Genomic DNA, 25,841 nt, shown 5'->3' on the forward strand with positions numbered 1-25,841 from the left:
ATTGATTTAGACAAGGCTAAATGTGAACTTCCTAACTGCTTTTTATCTGCTTTCAAACATATCAAACATCTAGAAATTTTGCCAGTGGAAACATTTGCCTTTATTAGTAGTTGAGGCCTCAAGACCACAGAAATTGCATATTTTTTTTTCTTTAGCTGTGACAATGACTTATTTTCATTATTTCCCATCCCTCCACTGCAAGAATTCACTCTCAATTCATTTGCAATTTTTTTTTTCTAACAAGTTTTCCTCTTTTTGAGACAGAGGTCAAGTCTGACCGTATTAGGACACCTTTGGGGCTTCCCTGCTGGCTCAGCTGGTAAAGAATCTGCCTTCAATGCAGGAGACCTGGGTTCGATGTCTTGATTGGGAAAATCCCCTGTAGGAGGGCATGGCAACGCACTCCAGTATTCTTGCCTGGAGAGTCCCCATGGACAGGGGAGCCTGGTGGGCTGCAGTCCATGGGGTTGCAAAGAGTCGGACACAACTGAGTGACTAAGCACAGCACACACAGAACTCCATTACCAAGATGATAAACACACAATAGAGGACGTAACCCCGTCCTTTGCTCCCAAATAAGTGGATTCTCCTGATAAGATAGATTAAGGAGTTGACATTGGCTATTTTGTAATGGAAAAAAAAAAACAAAAACACTGTACTTTTCAAGGGCCATAATAGAACATGAAGACCTCTTCTGACCCTGAATTAGGGACACTGGAATACATTTATACCCAAAGCTTAGCTTTTCTGCCTGGAGAATATTTTGCAGGTTAATTGATGACTTCTATCCAGGGTGATATGACATCTTCCTGAAAATTCAAGGAGATGGGACTAGGCCCTCTGGAAGGGCAGCATGCTCTGGGTCCTTGCCTGGAGTTTGGGAACTTTCTGTTCTGGTCCCAGATCCGCCACTAACTCCCGAATGATCTGGAGTGGACAAGACAGTCTTTTAACACTCTCTGCTCCAAAATTATACTTGTGACCTCTGAGCACAGCAAAGAATCAGTCTGGGTGAGACAAGGCAGAGTTTGAGCCACCTATCTGAAGTGCCCGGCAGTTTTCCCAATTCCTTTAGGAGGGATTAACATACTGGACAGAGGTATGTCTTTCCTCGGGCTGGCACAGTTCACTTCCTTCCAGAATGCTGTCCAGCACCATCACTGGCCCCTCTGCAGAGGTTTTAGCAGCCATGGGGCCTGAGTAGGCCTTCCTTCACAGGACACTGCACCCTGATCAGCTGTCAGCTGGTGCTCACGTGGAGACAGGCCCAGTTCCCCTGCTCACACACGCCTGGCAGAGTTCCCCTCCTAGACTCAAGAACTTATGGAATGTCAAGCTGCGGAGGGATGCTGGAGACCCACCTAGACGCACGCTGTTGTTGTTTTTCAAATACTTTCTCCCCAGTGGACGTTTTTCTTCTTAGAAATCTTCTCGTAGTCCTGATTCAGGAGACAGAAGTGGGGCTGTTGGGGCTGAAGGTGGCTCAGAAGCTCACTCTGCTTACTTAGCTTCCTTGGTCCCCCTGAAGGTCACAGCTTGTAGGAATTACAGTTTGTGTGCATGCATGGGCACACGCTAGATTGCTTCAGTTGTGTCAGACTCTTTGCAACTCTATGGATTGTAGCCCTCCAGGCTCTTCTGTCCATGGGATTTCCCAGGCAAGAATACTACAGTGGGTTACCCTGCCCTCCTCTAGGGGATCTTCCCAATTCAGGGATCGAACTCCCGTCTCACATCTCCTACACTGGCAGGCAGGTTCTCTGTGACTAGCACTACCTGAAAGTGAAAGTGAAGGTCGCTCAGTCGTGTCTGACTCTTTGAGACCTCGTGAACTATACAGTCCATGGAATTCTCCAGGCCAGTTCTGGAGTGGGTAGCCTTTCCCTTCTCTGGGGGATCTTCCCAACCCAGGGATCAGACTCAGGTCTCCCATATTGTGGGTAGATTCTTTACCAGCTGTGCCACAAGGGAAGCCCAAGAATACTGGAGTGGGTAGCTTATCTCTTCTCCAGTGTATCTTCCCGACTCAGGAACTGAATCAGGGTCTCCTGCATTGCAGATGGATTCTTTACCAACTGAGCTATCAGGGAAGCCCAATTGGGAAGCCCCAATTACAGCTTAAATGCTCCCTAAGTTCTCAATTCAGGTACAAGACTAGTATTTCCATCTGAGAACTCAGAAGCTTTCAAACCCAGAAGCCTTCCACATCTAGTTGAAACCCACTGAGTTTTTAAAATTGCATTCTCTCCCTAACCTTCTACCCTCAGTATATGTGGCTTTTCTGGCTATGAATGAGAAAGAGGCTCTTCCTTCTCATGTGAATGAAGTATGAGTGTGCTGGCCATATAACCCTCAGACAAGTCAATGCCCCTTTACAAAATTCTGTTTTTTCATTTGTTACATGAGCAGTAAGATGAGATGATCCCTAAGGTTCCTAAAACTCCAGAATTTTAATCTTAATTCTCTTTTCCAGAGCTTTCCAGATGACCTCACTAAATCTTCATTATCTTAGGTAGGATAATGCCAGAAAATAGTAATAATATGGTACAACAGCCACTTCTCTAAGTTCCTTGGCCATAAGCACTCCGTTAAGCGACCATAGTCTGCTGGAGTTGCCTTCGTGACACGTCATTTAAAGAGAACTTGTAAATATATCATTCTAGTGCTGTTCTTTTTCCAAGGAATTTTGAATATCATACATTTCCTTCCTGTGAGATAATACTCCTGTCCTGAGGATCTTTCACTCTGTGACTGAATTCCCCTGGCAGGCCTGGGAGTGTTTAAAGGACCACCAAAGAACCTCCAGTTCACAGGAATCCTTTCTGCCCAGCCACAGTCCCACAGACTGCCCTTCCCATCCTGGCCCATCAGGGTCATGATGACGGAATTGCTGACACTGCACATCAGCAGTTTGAAGAAGAGCAGGACCCTAGGGCTGTGGTCCAGATACTCTCACTTTATGAAAATTCCTCTCTAGCCTGATCTCCTGCAGTCCTTGGTCTTCAAGGCTCATGAGCATCTGCACAACAGTATTTGCCTCCTTGGAATGTGGCTGCCTCCTTGGAATGTATGGACTCCTGCAGTGTACAGACAGGCGTAGGAGTCACTTCTGGTTAATGCCGCAGGCGAGGGGTGGAGCACAGACACGGGCCAGGGAACAGGAGGCCTGGATTCTTGTGGCCATTCTCTATAACTAAAAGACCCTGGGCAAGGGATTCCTCTCTCACATACAGGGAGTTGAGCCAGATGGTCTCTAAGGCTCATCTAGCCCTGATATCTATGTATCAAAGACCCCAGGAATCTGGTTCAACTTCATGATCATCACGCTGAAGCACAGGGGAGGGCAATTCTTGGGCCAAGGTCACACTGAGACCAGAATTTATATCTTAAAACATTCAGTCTGTTTTTCCTTTAAAAATATTAAGTCACAGTGAAATCCCCCATCATATGGATGCTTAGGCTTTTAAGTATAATGTAAGGCCAGTGTTGTATGGATGTGAGAGTTGGACTATAAAGAAAGCTAAGCACCGAAGAATTGATGCTTTTGAACTGTGGTGTTGGAGAAGATTCTTGAGAGTCCCTTGGACAGCAAGGAGATCCAACTGGTCCATCCTAAAGGAGATCAGTCCTGAATATTCATTGGAAGGACTGATGCTGAAGCTGAAACTCCAGTACTTTGGCCACCTGATGTGAAGAGCTGACTCATTTGAAAAGATCCTGATGCTGGGAAAGATTGAGGGCAGAAGGAGAAGGGGATGATAGAGGATGAGATGGTTGAATGGAATCACTGACTCAATGGACATGAGTTTGGGTAGGCTCTGGGAGTTGGTGATGGACAGGGAGGCCTGACGTGCTGCAGTTCATGGGGTCATAAAGAGTCTGACATGACTGAGCGACTGAACTGAACTGAAGGCAAGTGTTGTCTATAATCAAACTTAATCTCTTAAATACAGTAGGCCACTGTCTTTTAGAATGTCCAGAAGAGACCTTTTTTTTCAGAAATGCAACCAATTGTGATTCCTTTAATTGAGCATCAGGTGAAGTAACTGATTTGTGCTGAGAAAGGAGCCCTGGAGCTATACTTACTGCAAAGTTAAGTTTAGTTCAGTCGCTCAGTCGTGTCCGACTCTGAGACCCCATGAATCGCAGCACTCCAGGCCTCCCTGTCCATCACAAACTACCAGAGTTTACTCAAACGCATGCCCATAGAGTCGGTGATACCATCCAGCCATCTCATCCTCTGTCATCCCCTTCTCCTCCTGCCCCCAGTCCCTCCCAGCATCAGGGTCTTTTCCAATGAGTCAACTTTTCACATGAGGTGGCCAAAATATTGGAGAAAGGTACTCAGAAATCAGAACCACCAAGGGAACAGCAAATTCACACATCCTATTTTCAAGCTCACTTCTTGGCATCTGTTCATTGGAAAAGGAGATAATAAAAACCTGCATTTGGCTTTCATTCTCTTTCTCTCTTTTTCCTTCTCTTGTTGAATGCACACAACTCAACTGGCAACTGTTAAATGCTCTTATGATATAACACTATTTTTCTCCTCTTAGCCCTATATTCTTGATATATTCAACATTTTTTTCCCATTCTCTTCACTTTAGCCCCTTAGTTCCAGTTCTTATTCTTCTCACCTAGTTTATTATAATAGCCTCCTAAATGTCTACCAACGGTCAGTCTCTCCCCATCCAGTCCTTCCTCTACATGTGTCCAGAGAGACATGCTTTGATTGTGCCACCCTCAAAACCTTTCAACAGCTTCCCACTGCCTATGGAATGAAGAATTCTATTGAATTCTAGGAATTCTATTGATATCCTATCGTAAGTTGGACACTGCACCAAGGACGGGGCCCATGAAGATGAATAAAACAGTACCTGCCCTACAGGAACTTACAATTTCATAGTATATCATGAGACAAGTATATAATTAATAAGCTAAAACCGAGAAGAGGAACACAAGGGTATGACACAGTATATGCTGTAAAATGGTCATTTCTGGAAGTTCAAAAAAGGCTTTGGGAATGGTTGATGTTTGAGATAAGTCTTGAAGGATAAATAGGAATTTAACAATTTCTATTTAACAATTCCCTAAATGCCTTGATCTCCCTAAGCATTGGTTTTTTGATTATACCAAAAAAAAAAAAAAAAAGACTACTGTACCTTCCTCAAAGGTTATGTGAGGATTTAAGTGAAATGATGGCTGTGAGTGGAATCAATAGTGAAAAGGCAAACATTTTCAATGGTTTGGCAATCAGGGTCTAGAGCCAGTCAGACCTAGAGTCAGGTCCTATCTCCACTACTTACGGTAAAATAGGGATAACAATAATGCCTGTCTCCTGGGCTTATTACTGTGAATGCCAAGTGAGGTAAATGCTGTATTTCCATGTGTCCAGTGCCTATGTAATGAGCTCAGGAAGTATTTTTCAGTGGTGATGATGGCAAGGGTGTGAGTACTGAAGCGCCAGCTGGTATTACTGGATGCTCAGTGAGTGTGAGTTTCCTCATCTCCGCTAACACTGACTGGTTGCCTATGACCTTGCTCAAGTCACTGAGTTTCTCAATTTATGGGAAAGTACTTTGAACAGACTGATCAAATCCAAGAGGCTGTTTATTTCTGCTGTATGTTCACCTTGTAGTAACACAAGATTATGGCAATGTCAACTAAAAAATATAGTCACAGCCTGAAAGTAGAGAGCTATTTTCTTTGGTGTGAATGTTTAGGACTCCAAGCCCGGGAGGCAGCATCCCAGTAGCTCTGAGAAAACTGTTCCAAGGAGGCCAGAGGGGGAGTCCAACTATATACTGGTTTGCAACACAGGGAGTAGGCAATCTGAATATCAAAGATCAGATTTCAAGTTAAGGAATTTATTGTTCTATGTATGGGAAAATACAAGCTTCTGGGCTCAGTGAATTCATTCCTTTCATATGCACCTCCGCTCTCTGGTGCCAAATCCTATTTCCTTGTTCACCTTAAGGAGTGGCAGATGGCTGCTTCTTGCATTCCCCCAGCTCCTTAGCAAGCATGGTTAGAGGGGTGACAGCATCTGTTGAATGCCAGTTTTGGGAGCCCTCATTCACATTCGGAGGCCAGAAATCAGCAATAGCTATGATATTTCGTGTTTATTGATATGGCAGGAGATATTTTCATTTCATAGCACTTTCTAATCTATGACCTTCTTTGATGCTCATGGACTAGGGAGAGCCAGAATTATGACACCTAATTTACAGGAAAGGACACTGAGCATCAAGAGCTTAAGTGCATTCATCTAGGACTTCATAGCAAAGCCAGGTCTCAATCCCTGGTCTTCTTACTCCCAAGTTAAGATTGGGGCTCTCTGTTTGGCCCTTCTCAGAACAGGTTTTATCCTGAATGGAGTATCAGGATTTTTATATGCTTCCTGGTTACAAGAGAAATTTAGTTAAAATTTTGTAAAACTGTGGGACTTTGAGGGCCCCTGTGTTGTCTAGGTTTTGTTAAAGAATTTTCTCTCTTATCCTGACTTTGCAAGGAAAAAAATATTTTATAAAAATAAGAGGAAATGGAATCCGTGCTATGAAGGATGGAAAAAGTGAAAGTGAAATCGCTCAGTCGTGTCCAACTCTTTGCGACCCCATGGACTGTAGCCCACCAGGCTCCTCCACCCATGGAGTTTTCCAGGCAAGAATACTGGAGTGGGTTGCCATTTCCTTCTCCAGGGGATCTTCCCCACCCAGGGATCGAACCCAGGTCTCCCACATTGCAAGCAGATGCTTTTACCATCTGAGTCACGAGGGAAGTGTTTGATTTATCTGTTTGTGGCATACAAGTTCTAATAGTAAACTCAAGGTCATTGTATGGACTGTCAGCCTCATGAGCTCAGGGCCTATGTCTGTGTTTGTTTCTCGTAGCGAACACAGTCCTGGGGGGCAGAACAGGAAAACGCATGGGTCTCCTGGTGGTGAGCATAAAGGAAAGGGTTCTGGTTTAGAGGTGAGCCACTGACTCCTGCCGAGACATTGGAAAGTCACCTGTCTGTTCTCAGCCTCAGTTTCTCCATCTCCTCAATGAGGAAATAGGACTGGCTGGCCTCTCCCAGTCCTTCCAGTACCGATTCTCCTTTCCCAAGCCTCGCTGGGTCAGTCTGCATCCTGCTGTATAATTGACAGATAAGTCCCTCCCGTGGCCCTGCTCCAAGACTGACTCCTCTGACCCCCCCGGCTCCTAATTTCTGTGCAGCCTCTGTGTTTACTCTGAACATGCCCTCGACCTTCAACTACTGATGCAGCTCTGCTCATTCTCTGGGAGTAGACAGGAGGCCTTGCCCCTGAAGGAAAAGAAGAATGAGCAAGTGTTTCTCATGAATTTCGATTGTATTCCCTAGTGGAATTCCTCCACTCCAGAGATACCCAGTTCCCAAATCCATTCTAGTTGATTCAGAAGAATCCAGAAGTGAAAATGAGCTTTAGAAACAGTCTGACAAAGGCTTATTTTATGTAGGAGGTGCAAGCAGCACAGCCTTGGTAGTGATGGAAAACAGAAGGACGGTCCCAGCTCTGAGGTAGAAAATGTTGGCAAGACTGAGGTGGAATGCTCTGGAGAATAGGTACTCCTGGTGTGCAAATCTGTGGGCTAAGTGTACACAGGCTGCTCTCAGACACACCTTAGTAAAAAGCAGAGCGTGAATTTACTTTGGTGTGCTCATACAAGGAAAAGGGAAAGGGAAGTATTCATTTATTCAATAAATCTTCATTGAATGCCTACCCTTTACTAGCACTTGGAGTATAGCAGTAATTAAGACAGAAATGTTTATTGGCATTGCTTACATTACACTGGGGGGAACAGACAATAAACACTAAACACAATCCAAAGTTAATTATATAGTGAGTAGTAAGATATGGAAAAGGAAACGGCAACCCACTCTAATATTCTTGCCTGGGAAATTCCATGGACAGAGGAGCCTGGCAGGTTATAGTCCACGGGGTCGCAAAGAGTTGGACCTTAATTAGCAATTAAACCACCGCCACCACCAGTAAGGTAATAGGCAAAGAAATGAAATAGAACAGGGTAAAGAAGGGTGTGTGTTACCACTGAAATGTATTGGTCAAGGCAGTCCTAGATGAAAGAGTGACATTTGAGCAAAGACTTGAAGAAGCTGAGGAAGTCAGCCATGTGACTTTTGGGAAAAAGCTCTCAACCAGAGAACAGACAAGACTTTAGAGGGAAAGTGCCTGGTGTATTTGAAGAACAGCAAGGAAGCCTGGCTTCCCTGATATCTCAGTTGGTAAAGAATCCGCCTGCAATGCAGGAGACGCCGGTTTAACTCCTGGGTCAGGAAGATCCGCAGGAGAAGGGATAGGCTACCCACTCCAGTATTCTTGGGCTTCCCCAGAGGCTCAACTGGTAAAGAATCCACCTTCAATGTGGGAGACCTGCGTTCGATCCCTGGGTTGGGAAGATCCCCTGGAGAAGGGAAAGGCTACCCACTCCAGTATTATGGCCTGGAGAATTCCATGGACTGTAAACTCCACGGGGTTGCAAAGAGTTGGACATGACTGAACAACTTTCACTTTCACTTTCAAGGAAGGTTGTATGGCTGGAGCACAAGGGAGAGAGGTAGAAGATGAAGGCAGAGGTACAGATGGGAACTGGATCGCCATGGGGCCTGGGATATAGGGTCCCTGCTAAATGCTCACAGGCAATGGCAGACTTTACTAGCTGCTTTTCTGCCCATGTATCATTTGACCTCCTGACTCCTAGAGGATAGAAGGAAGTTCCATCTAGTATGTTTGTGAAAACTGAGGCGAAACCCAGCAGTGTACTTATCATAATCAGCAACTGGGGGGTGGATTGGGAGGGCATACAGGAGTCCGCTCTTCACCACTCCAATATTCTAGAAGTTAGTAAACTCAAGTGCAGAGATAATGATAAAATTTTAGAATTGTTAGGAGGTGATGAGTTTTTACATAATTTATTACTTTTAAATGTAATTTATTTAACTGTAAGTTTATGAAACTGAATCTTTCATAATGGCTGTGTCTAACAAAAGCATAGCAAAAATCCCTGAGAAGTGACAGCTGCTCCCTATAGGTTGATACGAGCCAGCTCCAGGGCACTTGCTAGGGAGAGGTTAAAATAATACCACATATGAGTGGTAAGGTGGTGGCCAGAACCCAGGCCTTTAGGTCCCTATTCCAGGGACCTTAAAAATTTACCCACAAAGATTTGAAGACGTGCTTTCAGACAGGTGCAGGGCAGAGTCCTGGGAGATGTTGGAGGGACACACCAGCTCACACATTCCTGGAAAGTGCCTGGCGACGCTGGCCCACGGCGGGTCCCTTCTCTTCTCTCTGCTAGGCACTTACTTAATCACTGCTTTCACCCCAGGGCTGACTGCGACTGACTTGGAGCCAGGCTGCCTCTGCCACAGAAGAACACAACAAGGCTTTGTTTTTGCCTGTCCCCAGGCTATTTTCCTGCCCCTGAACCATTTGGGGCTCAGTCTCCCAGTCCCAGAGGAGATTTGCATGTGAATAGGCCTGTCTCTGAAGTCACAGAAGGGGTGTGTGGAAAGTCTAAGCCATTCACGGGCCAATGAGAGTAAAGTCCTTCCTGGCTCCTCTTCCCAGCCATGACTCCCAGACACTTCAGCCCACACCCCCAGCCATGCCACACTGAGATGCCCAGCATCGCCCGTTTCCCACCTGCGGGATGCCTGCTTCCCACGCTGGAGGTTACCCCTCCCCAGCTAGCTCTTTCTTCTCCCCAGGCTCTGCTGCCCGGAGACCATCTCCTTTTCTGCCCAGGGTCCTCCTGGCAAATGGGCAATCCTTCCTGGTAACAGTGGGATTCCTGGATTCTAAGGACCTGGCAGTAGGTCTAGGCCCTCTCACTATTAGTGGCATCCAGTATTGATGTCCAGTATTTGTATGTGCACAATACATACCTTGCTAGGGTTCAGAGGTTCCCCTAGTTCCGTTAAGAGATTCTTACTTGAACTAGCAAATATATAAGAACACTTTACTGGGACTCTCAATAGAGCTGGGCCTTGACAGTGGCTTCACCATTATGTGGTCATGTGACTTTCAACCAGTTACTTCACTTCTTTGAGCTCAGTTTCCCTATCTAAGAGAGGAAAAAGATAGTCTTTAAAATCCTTTCTATCTCTGACCTACTATGGTCTTGTAATTCCAGTTATTGAACCAGAGCTGACTCATGTCAGGACATTTAGGTTTTGTCTTAGGTCTGCCGCTACTCCTAAAGTTTAGTACAGTTCAGTTCAGTTCAGTCGCTCAGTCGTGTCTGACTCTTTGCAACCCCATGAATCGCAGCATGCCAGGCCTCCATGTCCATCACAAACTCCCGGAGTTTACTCAAACCTATGTCCATCGAGTCAGTGATGCCATCCAGCCATCTCATCCTCTGTCGTCCCCTTCTCCTCCTGCCCCCAATCCCTCCCACCATCAGGGTCTTTTCCAATGAGTCAACTCGTCGCATGAGGTGGCCAAAGTACTGGAGTTTCAGCTTCAGCATCAGTCCTTCCAAGGCACACCCAGGACTGATCTCCTTTAGGATGAACTGGTTGGATCTCCTTGCAGTCCAAGACTCTCAAGAGTCTTCTCCAACACCATAGTTCAAAAGCATCAATTTTTTGGCGCTGAGCTTTCTTCACAGTTCAACTCTCACATCCATACATGACCACTGGAAAAACCATAGCCTTGACAAGATGGACCTTTGTTGGCAAAGTAATGTCTCTGCTTTTTAATATGCTATCTAGGTTGGTCACTTTCCTTCCAAGGAGTAAGTGTCTTTTAGTTTCATGGCTACAATCACCATCTGCAGTGATTTTGGAGTCCAAAAAATTAAAGTCTGACACTGTTTCCACTGTCTCCCCATCTATTTCCCATGAGGTGATGGGACCAGATGCCATGATCTTAGTTTTCTGAATGTCAAACTTTAAGCCAACTTTTTCACTCTCCTCTTTCACTTTCATCAAGAGGCTTTCTAGTTCATCTTCACTCTCTGCCATAAAGGTGGTGTCATCTGCCTATCTGAGGTTATTGATATTTCTCCTGGCAATCATGATTCCAGCTTGTGCTTCTTCCAGCCCAGCGTTTCTCATAATGTACTCTGCATAGAAGTTAAATAAGCAGGGTGACAATATACAGCCTTGACCTACTCCTTTTCCTATTGGGAACCAGTCTGTTTTTCCATGTCCAGTTCTAACTGTTGCTTCCTGACCTGCATACAGGTTTCTCAAGAGGCAAGTCAGGTGGTCTGGTATTCCCATCTCTTTCAGAATTTTCCACAGTTTATCATGATCCACACAGTCGACGGCTTTGGTGTAGTCAATAAGACAGAAATAGATGTTTTTCTGGAACTCTCTTGTTTTTTCTATGATCCAGCAGATATTGGCAATTTGATCTCTGGTTCCTCTGCCTTTTCGAAAACCAGCTTGAACATCTGGAAGTTCTCAGTTCACGTGTTGCTGAAGCCTGGCTTGGAGAATTTTGAGCATTGCTCTACTAGCATGTGAGATGAGTGCAATTGTGCGGTAGTTTGAGCATTCTTTGGGATTGCCTTTCTTTGGGATTGGAATGAAAACTGACCTTTTCCAGTCCTGTGGCCACTGCTGAGTTTTCCAAATTTGCTGGCATATTGAGTGCAGCACTTTCACAGCATCATCTTTCAGGATTTGTAATAGCTCAACGGGAATTCCATCACATCCACTAGCTTTGTTCGTAGTGATGCTTTCTAAGGCCCAGTTGACTTCACATTCCAGGATGTCTGGCTCTAGGTGAATGATCACACCATTGTGATTATCTGGGTCATGAAGATCTTTTTTGTACAGTTCTTCTGTGTATTCTTGCCACCTCTTCTTAATATCTTCTGCTTCTGTTAGGTCCATACCATTTCTATCCTTTATCGATCCCATCTTTGCATGAAATGTTCCCTTGGTATCTCTAATTTTCTTGAAGAGATCTCTAGTCTTTCCCATTCTGTTGTTTCCTCTATTTCTTTGCATTGATCGCTGAGGAAGGTCTTCTTATCTCTCCTGGCTATTCTTTGGAACTCTGCATTCAAAGGGGAATATCTTTCCTTTTCTCCTTTGCTTTTCTCTTCTCTTCTTTTCACTGCTATTTGTAAGGCCTCCTCAGACAACCATCTTGCCTTTTTGCATTTCTTTTCCATGGGGATGGTCTTGATCCCTGTCTCCTGTACAACATCACGAACCCCTGTCCATAGTTCATCAGGCTCTGTGTCTATCAGATCTAGTCCCTTAAATCTATTTCTCGATTCCACTGTATAGTCATAAGGGATTTGATTTAGGTCATACCTGAATCGTCTAGTGGTTTCCTTCAGTTTAAGTCTGAATTTGGCAATAAGGAGTTCATGATCTGAGCCACAGTCAGCTCCAGGTCTTGTTTTTGCTGACTGTATAGAGCTTCTCCACTACTCCTAGGCTATGTGAATTTGGAGATTCATATTGCCAGTCTGGTCCAGAAACTACTATCTACCTAAAATGCATTCACTACAAGACTACCTAAAGATGGCTGAAAATACCCTGTCAGCTGGAAATTCCACATGGAAAGTGGGGGTGGATTATTTCTATTCCTACTACTACTATTACTGCTAGTGGGCTTCCCCAATAGCTCAGCAGGTAAAGAATCTGCCTAGAAATGCAGGAGACATAGAAGATGTGGGTTTGATCCCTGGATCAGGAAAATCCCCTGGAGGAAGAAATGGTAACCCACTTCAGTATTCTTGCTGGGATAATCCCATAGACAGAGCAACCTGTTGGGCTACAGAGTCACGAACAGTTGGACACAACTAATGGACTAAGCACTCACTACTAGTGGTACTCTAATTATTATTATCATTATTATTTTATAGCCAGATGACTTAGTCAGGACTGAAACAACAACCTACAGTCCCTTTCAAATATGGCCAACTTGAGTCTTAACCACACCAGCTGTGCTATTTTTACTTATGTGACTTTAAAGAACTTCTGAAATGCAACACATACACACATCTCCTTTTTTTTTTAAGTCCCAGGTTCTTGTCTAGCATCTGGTACTTTTAATTTGCTCCTTCTCATAGTCTTTGGGCTTCCCTGATGGCTCAGCTTATAAAGAATCTGCTTGTAGTACGGGAGACCTGGGTTCGATCCCTGGGTTGGGAAGATCCCCTGGAAAAGGGAAAGCTTATCCACTCCAGCATTCCAGCCTGGAGAATTCCATGAACTGTATAGTTCATGGGGTCACAAAGAGTCAGACATAACTGAGCGACTTTCACTTTCACGATCTTTAACTACAGTTTGGGCAGCTGAGTAAAGTAGTATCATTGGGCTGTTGCCCCTGGCCCAGTCCCTGGAATCAGGAGTTCTGGGTCCAGGGCTGTCACTGAAACACTGGCCTAAATTCACACACCTAGAGAAATCCTTTGAAACTCAGGAAAGTAAGGGGGAGGTTCCTGGACTTAATATTATTCTCTTGTGGATGAAAGCTGTCAGAGATCCTTTAAATTACTCTGGTCCGCTCTTAAAAAATTAGGACAATATCTTCACCATGTCACCCACCTCCCAGGACCATTAGGAAGCTCGTAAAGTACAGAGAGTCAAAGAGACCTAAGGTGCCATCTGTCAGATGGGGAGGCCGTGCGGTGAGGACTCCCTCGGTTCCCTTCCCACCCCATTAACCTATGATCTGGGGGACTCATAAAAAGAGAGGTCTGTGTTGCTGGCTCCAGTGAGGTTAGGAATGAAGGAGTGGAATCAGAAAACAAGGCATCCAGGAATGGTTTCAATCTCTTAATTCTTCTTCAAATGTGTGAAATTAACCACACTCCGCTTAGCTGGAAGTCCAGAAAGATGTCACCTCAGTTGGCTCAATCTTAGTGCTCCTGTTTTTCTCTCTAATTTACTGAGTGCTGACTATATTTCAGGTAACTCTCTACATAGTTTACATATATGTTCACCAAGTCCTATGATTTATAAATACTATTGTTTTCACTATCTTACAAATGAGGAAAACCTATCTACAGAGCAGTTTCAATTTGTAGGACTGTCATAATAAATTACCATTAACCTAGTGGTTTGTTCATTTACTTATAAATAAATAAATATATAGCTACTTCTTCTGTCACAGTTCTGGAGGCCAGAAGTCTGAAATTAAAGTGTCAGTGGAGCCCCGTGACCTCTGAAGGCAATCAGCACACTCTCTGAATATCTGCCTAAATTAAGCCTGAACAGTTCTTCAAGGGCCCAGAGAAGATGTCAAAGGGGCTCAAGGATATAGCTTGGGAACACTGACAAGCAAATCTCTAAAGTATTTGGACTTATAGGACAGCCTTTTTGGAAAAAAAAAAATTGAGGTAGAATTGATATACAGTTGTAGTTCAGTCACTCAGTTGTGTCCAACTCTTTGCGACCCCAAGAACTGCAGCACTTCAGGCTTCCCTGTCGTTCACCATCTCCTGGAGCTTGCTCAAACTCATGTCCATTGCATCAGTGATGCCATCCAACCACCTCATCCTCTGTCACCCTGTTCTCCTCCTTCTTTCAATCTTTCCCAGAATCAGGGTCTTTTCCAATGAGTTGGCTGTTCACATCAGGTGGCCAAAGTATTGGGGCTTCAGCTTCAGCTTCAGCATCAGTCCTTCCAATGAATATTCAGAGTTGATTTCCTTTAGGATTAACTCGTATGATCTCTTGCAGTCCAAGGGCCTCTCAAGAGTCTTCTCCAACACCACAGTTCAAAAGCATCAATTCTTTGGCCTTCAACCTTGTTTATACTTTATTATGTAAGTTACAGGGGTACAACATAGTGATTCACAATTTTTAAAAGTTAAATTCCACTTATAGTTCTCATTAAATATTAACTATATTCCCTGTGTCATACAATGTATCCTTGTAGCTTACTTATTTATGCATAATAGCTCCTTCCTCTTAATCCCCTACTAATATCTTGTCCCCACCCTCCCCTCTGGTTAGTACCCACTGGTTAGTTCTGTGTATCTGTGAGTCTGTTTCCTTTTTGTTATATTCATCAATTCATATTCTTTTTTAGATTCCACATATAAGGGATATCACATAGTAGTGGACAGCCATTTTGTTCACCTTGTGTCTTAAAGGAGCATAAGACATCACTAACTGGGGAATCAGAAAGCTGTAGTGAACCTGAAGCCACCGCTCACTAGATAATGGTTTTGATTGATTCACTGAAATCATCTCAGCTTCAAGTTTGTCACTGGGTGGACGTCAATGTATTGATAGTCTCTGATGAGATCATTTTATGGACACGTGGAAAGAAGCCATAGCTGTCCTCTTGCAGAAAGTTCACCAAGTTTTCTGCTGCCCTGCCTTAGCTTTGCCTAGGAGGTTTGTGCTGTTTCTACTAAGGTAGATAACTTATAGAAAGCAGACTCTGCTTTCTCCTCCTTCCAGCTCTCTTCCCTACTCCCTGCCCTCAACAGAATCCCTTTCCTATATCAGGTTGGGGTGGGTAGGGAGAGGCGGTTGAGACTCCAAATTCCCTCAGAACTTTGCTACTTACCTGGATGTCCTCCTTACTGCCCCCTTCCCAGCCCTCCACCTACAATTTCTACCTGCCTACATCCTGCTCAACTTTTGGTCCCAGCTCAGAGGCCATTCTCTTCTTCCTGTTTTCTGACCCTTCTCAGCTAGATGCAATATTTTCCCATCTTATAACCCCAGGAACTTCCTAGCTTTCATTGCAATAACTATAATCTGGTAATTCCTTAACATAGACACATGTGAATACTTATTCTCCTACTATATTTTATATTCCCAGAGGCAGGGGGCTTGCTTATTAAGCACATGCAAAAAATTAGTAGTTTTTGGCATCCTTCATGTTATAATGGGGACAGAATTTGGTATTTAAATATTTGTTGAGATGAAAGAAAGCAAATTGAGGACATGCATCCATATGTTAGTGCCGAAAATCACAATAGGACACAGCTGAAAGGACATGGCTGCCCATAATAAGTAGAAAAATAAAAGATTCTGTGATCCCCAGCCAGATGGTTTTCTACTATTATGCATTTTTTGTTTTCCTTTGATAAGGTATTTCCCCCCATCATATTAATACAATGACCCTAGTACAGGGACAGTCCAAACAGAAGCCAGGGCTCAATCCTCCATCTGTACTCAGAAGTCAATGGGTTTTGTAGAATTTTAGTCATAGCAAGGGCTGCAAATATTAAGTAGGGCCAGTGACCCCTCTGTTTACGTTACGACCAGAGCTGTCACTGAGCCACATCCTCTCTGGGAGATAGTCCATGCACCCCAGATAAAGTTTCAAGAGGCCCTTGAGCCAGAAAAGTTGTTTGGCAACGTGCCCGTGTGGTTTGCCTTGCACTCTCTGGATTGATGGGCTCCTTTCTCCAGGGTCAGAACTGTTCCAAAAGCAAATCTGGTATCAGGAAATGCTTGTGGTTATCTCTCTACTCTTGAGCAAGTCACTGCCATTCTCTGGACTTCAGTTTTCTCTAGAAGGAGGGGATTGAAACAGCTCTTAAAAGTCCCTCCTTCCAGGCTCTATTTGGAGCTGCAGGCTGAATTCCCAGGGCCCTGGGGCCTTCTCTTCCCTGCTTCAAAAGCTCTATCAGACTCAGATTTTCCCATGGGTCTCAGCTGGGGCATGCTTACCTGTCCTCTGAAATAGTGGTGAGGATTGTTTATCTGCCATCATAAACTTAGGTATCCTTAAGCCTGGAAGTTACAAGAAGGGAGGCTGTTTATCATAGACCTTCATTAGGTCTCTCCCTGATCCAAAAGATCTCTGGTTGGTTTTACTTGAAAGTCTCATGCTACAGGGATATAGAACCCTGGAGACTTCAGGGATAACAAAGAAGGAATGAGGCTGCTGTGTCTAGAAGCGTTGATGCTCAAGGCTTGACTCTTCATTAGTAATTACTTCTAGAGCACATGGTATAGACCACAAACAAGTTCTTAAGTACGAAGCAATCTCTGTGTTGAAGCTCCTCCTCACCATTCTCTAGTTCAACAAATCCCAACCTTTCTGACACCAGGGACTGGTTTTGTGGAAGATAATTTTTCCACAGACTGGGGGTGGGAGATGGTTTCAGGATGATTCAAGTGCATTACATTTACAGTGCGCTTTGTTTCTATTATTATTACATCATCTCCACCTCAGATCATCAGGCAATAAGATCCCAGAGGTTGGGGACCCCTGCTCTAGTTGGTTTATTTAATGTATGGATATAATGCCTTATTAGAATACTAGTATGTCAGGACTGGAAGAGAACGTAGAGCTCAGCTAGTTCAAACCCCTAGTTTACCAGGTGGATAATTGAGCGCTACAGGAGTCAGCTATATACCACTTTTTGGTGGAGTCAGAAATAGGGGTCAGGACCTCTAACGCAGAGGTCACCGAGATAGTGCATTCCAGCTCATATGGTTACTCATAGAAGAAGCCTTCTCCCAGACCCTCACTCTTTATGTATTTAGTCTTATTCTCATTAAATTCTAATGATTGCAGCTTAATGAGTTTCTACCTGATTTTAAAACAGTAAATAAAACCCAATCTACATAAAGAAGACATAAGAATTGCAAAGGCTTTATAGTCTGGGGGCTTTCAATGCAGGGCAAGCAACATTATAAAACTCAATATCCCCAAGAAACTTGATGTTCATAACATTGTCCTTAGATCACCAAGAAGGATTAGTATATTTTACCTGAGAAAGCAAGGATTTGAATAAAGCACTTTGAAAAGCATTATACACAAACATCCCAATTTTTTTAAAAATCATAGGTAAAATTTCAGCTACCTGGAAAACTCAGATCATAAAAACAATAAAGCAGCTGAGATGTTCGAGAAAGAGACATTTCAGCTGTGTGCAGATTGGAACACTCTACAGCAATAAGGCTGGTGTGAGTTTGGCTAGTATCTGCAGAGAAGAGGAAAACATAGCAAAGCCATGATCTCATCTTCTGTTTACACTTCAGTTCCCAAAGTTAGTGATTAATTGTCCTCGTGTTTTGTTGCCAGGGCAAATTATTTTCCTTTAAAGTTTCCACTTATTTTAAATAAATAAATCATTAGTTTCAAAACAGAAGTGTCAAATGTCAAGATACTTTTGACATACTAAGCTAATGAACAAAACAACGAATTCATTAGAAGCTACTAGAGATAGGCAGCCTTTGAGAACTTTCCTTTAAAGAGTGAAAGGCAGCAGACATCATTCTTGGTCAGATTTTTCTCATGCATCTTGGCTAAAACATCAGTCTGGAGGATGCAGATAAAAATGCTCCTTTAAAAGGATCGAGATAGGTATAAATGATAAGAGTGGTAGGTAAGCAAAGTATGGTAGTCATATAAATATACCAGCCAGGTACAACACTGTTTCCCAAACCAAGCACAAAATCTGCTTTAGACAACCAGTTTAGACTCTCTCCTTGGGTCTCTGAATCTACCCAGGGCCCCTGGCTCTTGCAAAATAGGGAATTCTTTAGCAAATAGGCAATTTTTGCAGCTGAGTCTTAAAAAACTGCAATGATTTTGGGATGATTCCAATAGTTTTCTGTATTAGTAAGACTACCTATTAAATACAGTTCTGATTACGTGACTTCCCTTTTTTGTTGTTTAGTCGCTCAGCTGTGCCTGACTCTTTTGCAACCCCATGGATTGTAACCCACTAGGCTCCTCTGTCCATGGGATTTCAAGTCACTTGTTATGTGATTCAAGGTCAATAATAATCTAGTTTCAACCTATCCCTCCAAATATATCTTTTCCTACAATCCCCACAGAATTTCAGGATTCTCATTGTTCTCAGAATAGGTCTTGCAGTTTTAGTTCTGGATGACAAATATTTATTGGATAACTGCTATATTCTAGGTCCTATTCCATGCACTGAAGATATAACTGTAAAGAAAAGAATCTGAAAAAGAATATGTGTGTGTGTAACTGAATCACTTTACACCTGAAACTAACACATTGTAAATAAACCATTCCTCAATTAAAAATAATAATAATAAAAAGCATATTTACATTTTTAAAAATTCCAATTCTAATATAGATAATGTATCATTTTAAAAATAAAGCTCAAATATACCAATAAAAAATAATTAATTAACTAAAAGTCTCACCTTCCCTTAGCTTATATTCCAGTGGGGATCCTTTGCCTCCTTCTGAGTACATTCTTCACAAGACACTTGTCACACTGTATGATAGCTCTGTCTGTTTTCTGCCATCTGAACACTGCTTCCCCATGGGCATGTGCGTGCTCAGTCACTTAATTGTGTCCAACTTTTTGTGACCCAATGAACTGTACCCTGCCAGGCTCCTCTGTCCATGGCATTTTCCAGACAAAGAATACTGGAGTGGGTTGCCATTTCCCACTCCAGGGGATCCTCCTGACCCAGGGATCGAACCCAAGTGTCCTGTGTCTCCTGCATTGCCAGGTGGGTTCTTTACTACTGAGAGACCTGGGAAGCCCTTCCGCATGCGCAGCTCAATGGCTTACCCATCTCCCATCCTCCCCAACCCACGCTTTGCTCTGTGGTTGGCACACACTGAATTCTCCATGAATGACTTACATTGGGTATGAAGTTTCTTTTCCTGGAAATGTAAGTTCCTGTTGTATCTAGAATCCATCTGTTAAATCTAACCCTGCTGTTTTAATAAATATGAAAATTTATTTTAACATTGAATTTTTTTTTAAACAAATAAGCCATTTTTGTTGCCAACAGGACTAACGTGAAGCTACTTCTAATGGACCTAAACAAAATGAATGAAACAGGAACTGGACAGACACATTGGCTTAGGGACCTAAACAAAATGAATGAAACAGGAACTGGACAGACACATTGGCTTAAGGATCTAAACAAAATGAATGAAATGGGAAGAGGACAGACACATTGGCTTAACCTGTAAGGTGTCTTTCCTCAAATTCCAGAATTCCTAAGCCTCTTTCTTTGGGCTTCCCAGGCTGCCTGGTCCACTTGTGGGAAGTCCCTCTGTCTTTTCTCCTTGAGACCAGCAGAGAAGCTAATTTGGGAAGCTGCACATCTTATTCCCTTTCTTTTTGACCCTAAAGGTAGAAACTGAAGACCAGGTGTTGGCAACCTTCTGTGGCAGGGAGACCACGGACACAGAACAAACCCCTGGCCAGGAAGTGGTCCTCTCCCCCGGCTCCTTTATGTCCATCACTTTCCGGTCAGATTTCTCCGATGAAGAGCGATTCACAGGATTTGATGCCCACTACCTGGCTGTGGGTAAGTTGGAGACGTGGGTGACTCATCCCCACGTCTCCCTTTCTCTCTCAAAATAAAAGTGCCTTGTGCTCTCTTCTTTAAAATGAACACCTACTACATAAATCCTACCATTAATGTCTTACTACATTTGGTCTATTGCACATCTATCCATCTTTCTATCCTCTATCCATCAATTCATCTTTTTTGACACATTTCAAAATAAATTGCAGACATCAGTACTCTTCTTCCTAAATACTTTAGCATGCATATTGTTTATCTAGGGTTCAACAGCTATTCACATTTTTTTCTTTTCATGTAAAATCTATATATTCAATGAAATGCATAAATCTTAAGTACAATTGTTAAGCTTTGAAAAATTTGTATTTGTAACTAAATCCCTAACAAGATGTTGAGCTTTACCCTTAACCCCCAAAGTTCTTTTATGCTCCTTTCCAATTACATCACACTCCTACCTCCTTAGAGGTCACCACAGCAGTCCTGATTTTTCCACCACCATAGATTAGTTTTGCCTCTTGCAAAACCTCACATAAATGAACACATACAGATTATATTTTGGAGATGAGAAATATTTTACTCAGCATAAAGTCTTTGATATTTATTTATGTTGTTCCAATTCATTAGTAACTGTTTTCCTGGCAGAGTAATTTTCCATTATATAAATATACTACAATCTACTTATCCATTCTTCTATTGACAGACACCTGGGTTCTATCCATTTTTTGGCTCCCATTAATAAAATTTCCACAAACCTTTTTGTATAAGCCATTCTGTAAACATATGTTTTCATATGTTTCACTTCTTTGGGGTATATATTAATATCTAGGAGCAAAATTGCTTAATCATAGTGTAGGTGTACGTTTAGTTCTATAAGAAACTGTCAGACTTTTTCCACAGTGTTTGCACCATTTTGTATCCCTCCACCAGTGTATGAGAGTTCTGGCTGCTCTATATCCTCACCAACATTTGATGTCATCAATTAAAAAAAAAAAAATTTAACCATTCCAGAGGACATGTAGTGGTACTTCATTGTGGTTTTAATTTGCATTTTTCTGGCACCTAGTGATGCTGAATATCTTTTCATGTGTAAGCTTCTTGGCCATTCCTGTATCTTTTGGGAAGAAATGTGTGTTCAAATTGGGTTGAGAACATACATCTCTTTATCTTTATATTTCCAATGCCTAAGATAGGGCTTGACCCACCTTAGAGACTTAGAGAGAGAAAAGCAACATGGACAAGAGGTTAAAAACCCAGATTTTAGAGTCAGCCCACCTTGATTTGAAAGAGGACTCCACTTACTATCTGTGTGACGTGGAGCAAGTTCTTTAATGGCTCTAAGTCTCAGTCGCTTCATCTATAAAAAGGAGGTCATAACCGTCCTGCTTGCTGTCATCACAACTGTCAGAGAACAGTGGCACCACCCCGAGTCAGGTTGCCCAGGTCTGACCAGGCTGTCTGTGACCTTGGGCAAGTTTCCTCATTTGTCATTGGAGGCTTAGGGGAGGCTTCCATGAGAGAATGCAGGTATCTCCCAACACAGTGAGTGGCCCCAGCGAGTGCCCTGTGAATGCTGGCTGTTCTCCTCACCATCGCGCTTGAATGGGTTGTGAGAGGCTCTACCTGCCCTGCAGACGTGGATGAGTGCACGGAGCGAGAGGACGAGGAGCTGTCCTGTGACCACTACTGCCACAACTACATCGGCGGCTACTACTGCTCCTGTCGCTTCGGATACATCCTCCACACGGACAACAGGACGTGCCGAGGTGGGGCCCAGCACCGCTGCTGTGCATCACCGTGAGCAGTCATACTTCCCAGTAAGATGAGGGGAGGCTCAGAGGAGGACAGGCAGGCAGTAGGAACAATTAAAAATGAAGCCAGATCACAAGGATAAAGATGCTGAAATGCCCACCAGCCTGGAAGTCAGGTTCAGATTCTCAGAGAATTGCATTGGAGAAGCCCTGGCCTCTGGACCATCTTTCTTCCCGGGGAACAGGGCTTTCTGCTCTTTAGTCCCTATTTCCTCTCCTCCTGTAAGTAACAGGCCGAGTCAAGGGAAAACCCAGGTTTCCCAGTCCTGAACCCTGAACTAGATTTTACCCATCAGCTCCTTTTTTTGTGCTCTCCCCTGGCCTCTCACATTTATATTGTGATAGAGAGAACCCAGTGAAAGTGAGAGAAGGGAAGAGAGGCAAAAATAAGATAGCAAGAAAACATCCCTTTCCTTCTTGCCCCCTATGCTTTCCCCTCTCATCCACATGCCTTCTCTGCCATAGTATCCAGGCTGAGGAGGGGAGGGAGAAATAGGAGGACTCAGACATTTCCACGAGGACCTCCTGTCTAGCGGGTAATACCCACATAGGCAAATGATAAAATGTAGTAAAAGTGTTGTAAACGAAGTCTGGGTGTGGCGCCGTCAGACCTGAGTCTGCACCAAGTGAGCAAGCACTTCCCAGAGATAAAGGAAAAGGGACAAGGAAAAGGAGGGCACGACAGGCAGAGAGCACAGCTTCTGCAAGCCTTCAAACCCCGTATGACTGCGGGGTAAGGGTCTGTGTCCTAGAAAGACCACCCGGAAGCTGAGTGAGGGAGCGTTGGGGGAGGGCATGCTAGAAACAGGATTCCTTTTCCTTCCTCCTTCAAAATCTTCTACTTCCAAATAAAACCCATCAGTATAAAGCAGGCACATACAGGAGTTTTCTTGAAGAGGGTTGTATTTTCCATGGTTTTCATTCAGTAAGTATTTATTGAGTATCCACCGATGTGCTGAGCACAGAGGGGCTAAGACTGAGCAATGTTTCTGAATCCTGTTTTTCATTTTTGCTTCTGCCCACCCCCCCGCCCAAGAGCCTTTTTAAACATTCTCTTCCTACTTGTCTCACCCAGGAAATTTAATACCACAAATACCCTGTATATATGTTTATGTACTATATGTCTGCCTGTGTGTTATGCATAAAAAGAGTAACAACTTCCCCTCTCTAAGAACCAATTTTGGCCCCTCTGGGAACAATGTCATCCCCATGAAAATGCTTGGGGTAGAATATTAAAGCACAAGGATTCAGAGACCACTCTAAATCTTGTTCTGTAGCTTGTAACTGAGAGACTTTAGGGTTAGCTATGCCCCCTTTCTGGGCCAAAGTTTTCTCATTTACAAACGACCAGAAAAAACTGACATGCCAGATCCAAGGACAATGGTTCAGTGGCATGTAACAGGGCCTTTGCAGGGTTAAGCCATGGCCAGGATCCAAGACACTGGTTGCTGGGTTGCAGCTGGGATGGGGAACAGAGTGGACTCCCTGAGGTCAGGGAACTTAGGAGTTTTGTGGGGGCAGGAAAATGCACTGAGAAATACATTTCACAATGGCAAGCAGTGGTCAGTAGCATGGAGAAAAACAAAGCAAGGCCAGGGGCCAGAGAGCGAGGGTATGTGCGACGGTCTTGTGTTAATGAGGGATCAAGGGTGGCTTTGAGCAGAGATCTCATGGAGTCCTGAGAGCAGCACAAAAGAGGAGAAGATCGTCCCCCTGACCACACATCTCAAAACCTTTCATCTGAGACCCGTCATGCCCCACACCAAGATCAGAGAACTGGACAAAAAGGCATATCACACTCACTGCCTTTGAGTCTTAACCCTGCAAATTACTTGGTTGTGTGACCTTGAGTAAATCTCTTCCCCTTACTGAACTTCAGTTTCCCCATCTGTAAAATGGGGATAGTGACTCCTTCCCCCACTTGCCTCTCAGAACCACTGCGAAAATTGTACCATAGCAGATAAGAAAGGGGAGGCTGTGGCCATGAGCATGGTGTACCACTTTGCTCCCATGTGTTTCCTGCAGTGGAGTGCAGTGACAACCTCTTCACCCAGCGGACCGGCGTGATCACCAGCCCCGACTTCCCCAACCCTTACCCCAAGAGCTCTGAATGCCTCTACACCATCGAGCTAGAGGAGGGTTTCATGATCAGCCTGCAGTTTGAGGACATTTTCGACATTGAGGACCATCCTGAGGTGTCCTGCCCCTATGACTACATCAAGGTAAGACAGCAGTGGCCATAGGCCCCGGGGATGCTGACAAATCATGGCTAAATTGGGAAAATTGACATTCTCTACCTTCTTCCAGGATAGGGGGCCAAGCAGGTGGTTTCCTAAAAAGTAATTATTTAAAATAACATCTACCACCTTAATTGGACCCAGTCTAGGGAACTTCCCTGATCCCAAACCAGCCCTTTGCCCCACCTGCAAAATCCCTTCTGCCAGGTAACATAACATCATCATGAAGTGACACCAGGGTGAAGATCATGGGGACCATCTTAGAACTCTGTCCGTGTGTGTTAGTCACTTAGTCGTGTCCAACTCTAGTGGACTATAGTCCACCAGGCTCCTCTATCCATGGAATTTTTCCAGGCAAGAATACTGGAGTGGGTTTCCTCCTCCAGGAGATCTTTCCAACCCAGGGATGGAACCCGGGTCTTCCACATTACAGGCAGAGTCTTTACCATCTGAGCCACAAGGAAGACCCAGAACTCTGTCTACCATACATTATATCCCAGGAGCTATGTTATGAGCTTATCCTTAGGCAGGTAACCTCTAGGGTATTCACTGTCCCCCCTCACCACAGTAAGGGTGACAAGATGAAGATGCACCCAGGATTATAGAAGTCATCAAATGAGAGTTAAGATGTACTGGTCCTCAGAGGAGGAAGGAGAAAGAGTTAAAGCAGAGGCAAGACCCAGGCCTGGGGGCTGGAAATCTGAACCAGCCCAGAGTGCCTCTTCCTTCTCTCCATCTCCGCTGCTTCTACCTGAGTCCAAACCCTGCTCTCTCTGGTCAGCTGCAAAGCTACCTGGAGGGTTTTCTGCCATCCACTCTTGCTGTGCATGATATGTTCTTTTCTAGCATCCAGGGTAAATTTTATAAAAGCCAGGCTATATCAAGATTGTACTTGGAATAAACATGAATTCCTCAACACAGTATGGCCCATGGCTGCAGTCCCATCCTCAAGCCAAAGCATTCCCTCTCCTCCAGCCTCACTGGCTTCCTTCCTGCTCTTGATTCTTACCAGGCTCTTTCCTACTTTTGGCCTCAACCTTTATATACATTGCTTTCTCTGCCTGGAAACTATCCTCCCCTCCTCTCCAAATGACAAGCTCCTACCCATCCTACATGTTTCAAATCCAACGTTACTTCCATGAAGAGGCCTGTTCTAAATACCTATTTAAAGTTATTATCTGTTACACTGAAGCTTCCCTGGTCGTACAGTGGTAAAGAATCCACCTGCAATTCAGGAGACATGTGCAGGAGACAGGGGTTCGATCCCTGGGTAGGGAAAATCCCCTAGAGAAGGAAATGGCAACCCACTCCAGTATTCTTGCCTGGAAAATTCCATGGACAGGGGAGACTGGTGGGCAGCAGTGCATGGGGTCACAAAAGAGTTGAACATGATTTAGCAACTAAGCAACTATAATATAACTGTTATATTAATGATGAATTACATAGACTACATAGATTTTACTACTTAAATTATAAACAGAGCATACATTTATGTTATATATGTATATGTATATCATCCTGATTATTTTTGCGATACTTACCACAGCTGGTAATTTTTTTTTT

The 25,841-nt window shown here is 43.8% G+C and overlaps 1 protein-coding gene across 2 annotated transcripts in view; it reads left to right on the forward strand.

Annotated features, from left to right (window-relative positions):
- The window catches only part of MASP1 (MBL associated serine protease 1), a 70,012-nt gene that overhangs the window by 8,412 nt on the left and 35,759 nt on the right, over nt 1-25,841 (forward strand). For both annotated transcript variants that reach the window (XM_065942313.1, XM_065942312.1), the window contains exons 3-5: nt 20,059-20,236; nt 21,865-21,996; nt 24,067-24,263. In XM_065942313.1, the coding sequence (XP_065798385.1) occupies nt 20,059-20,236; nt 21,865-21,996; nt 24,067-24,263 (507 nt within the window). The remainder of the gene's footprint in view (nt 1-20,058; nt 20,237-21,864; nt 21,997-24,066; nt 24,264-25,841) is intronic.

The sequence above is a fragment of the Muntiacus reevesi genome, chromosome 8 (genome assembly GCF_963930625.1).
Source record: "Muntiacus reevesi chromosome 8, mMunRee1.1, whole genome shotgun sequence".
In the NCBI taxonomy this organism is placed as follows: domain Eukaryota; kingdom Metazoa; phylum Chordata; class Mammalia; order Artiodactyla; family Cervidae; genus Muntiacus; species Muntiacus reevesi.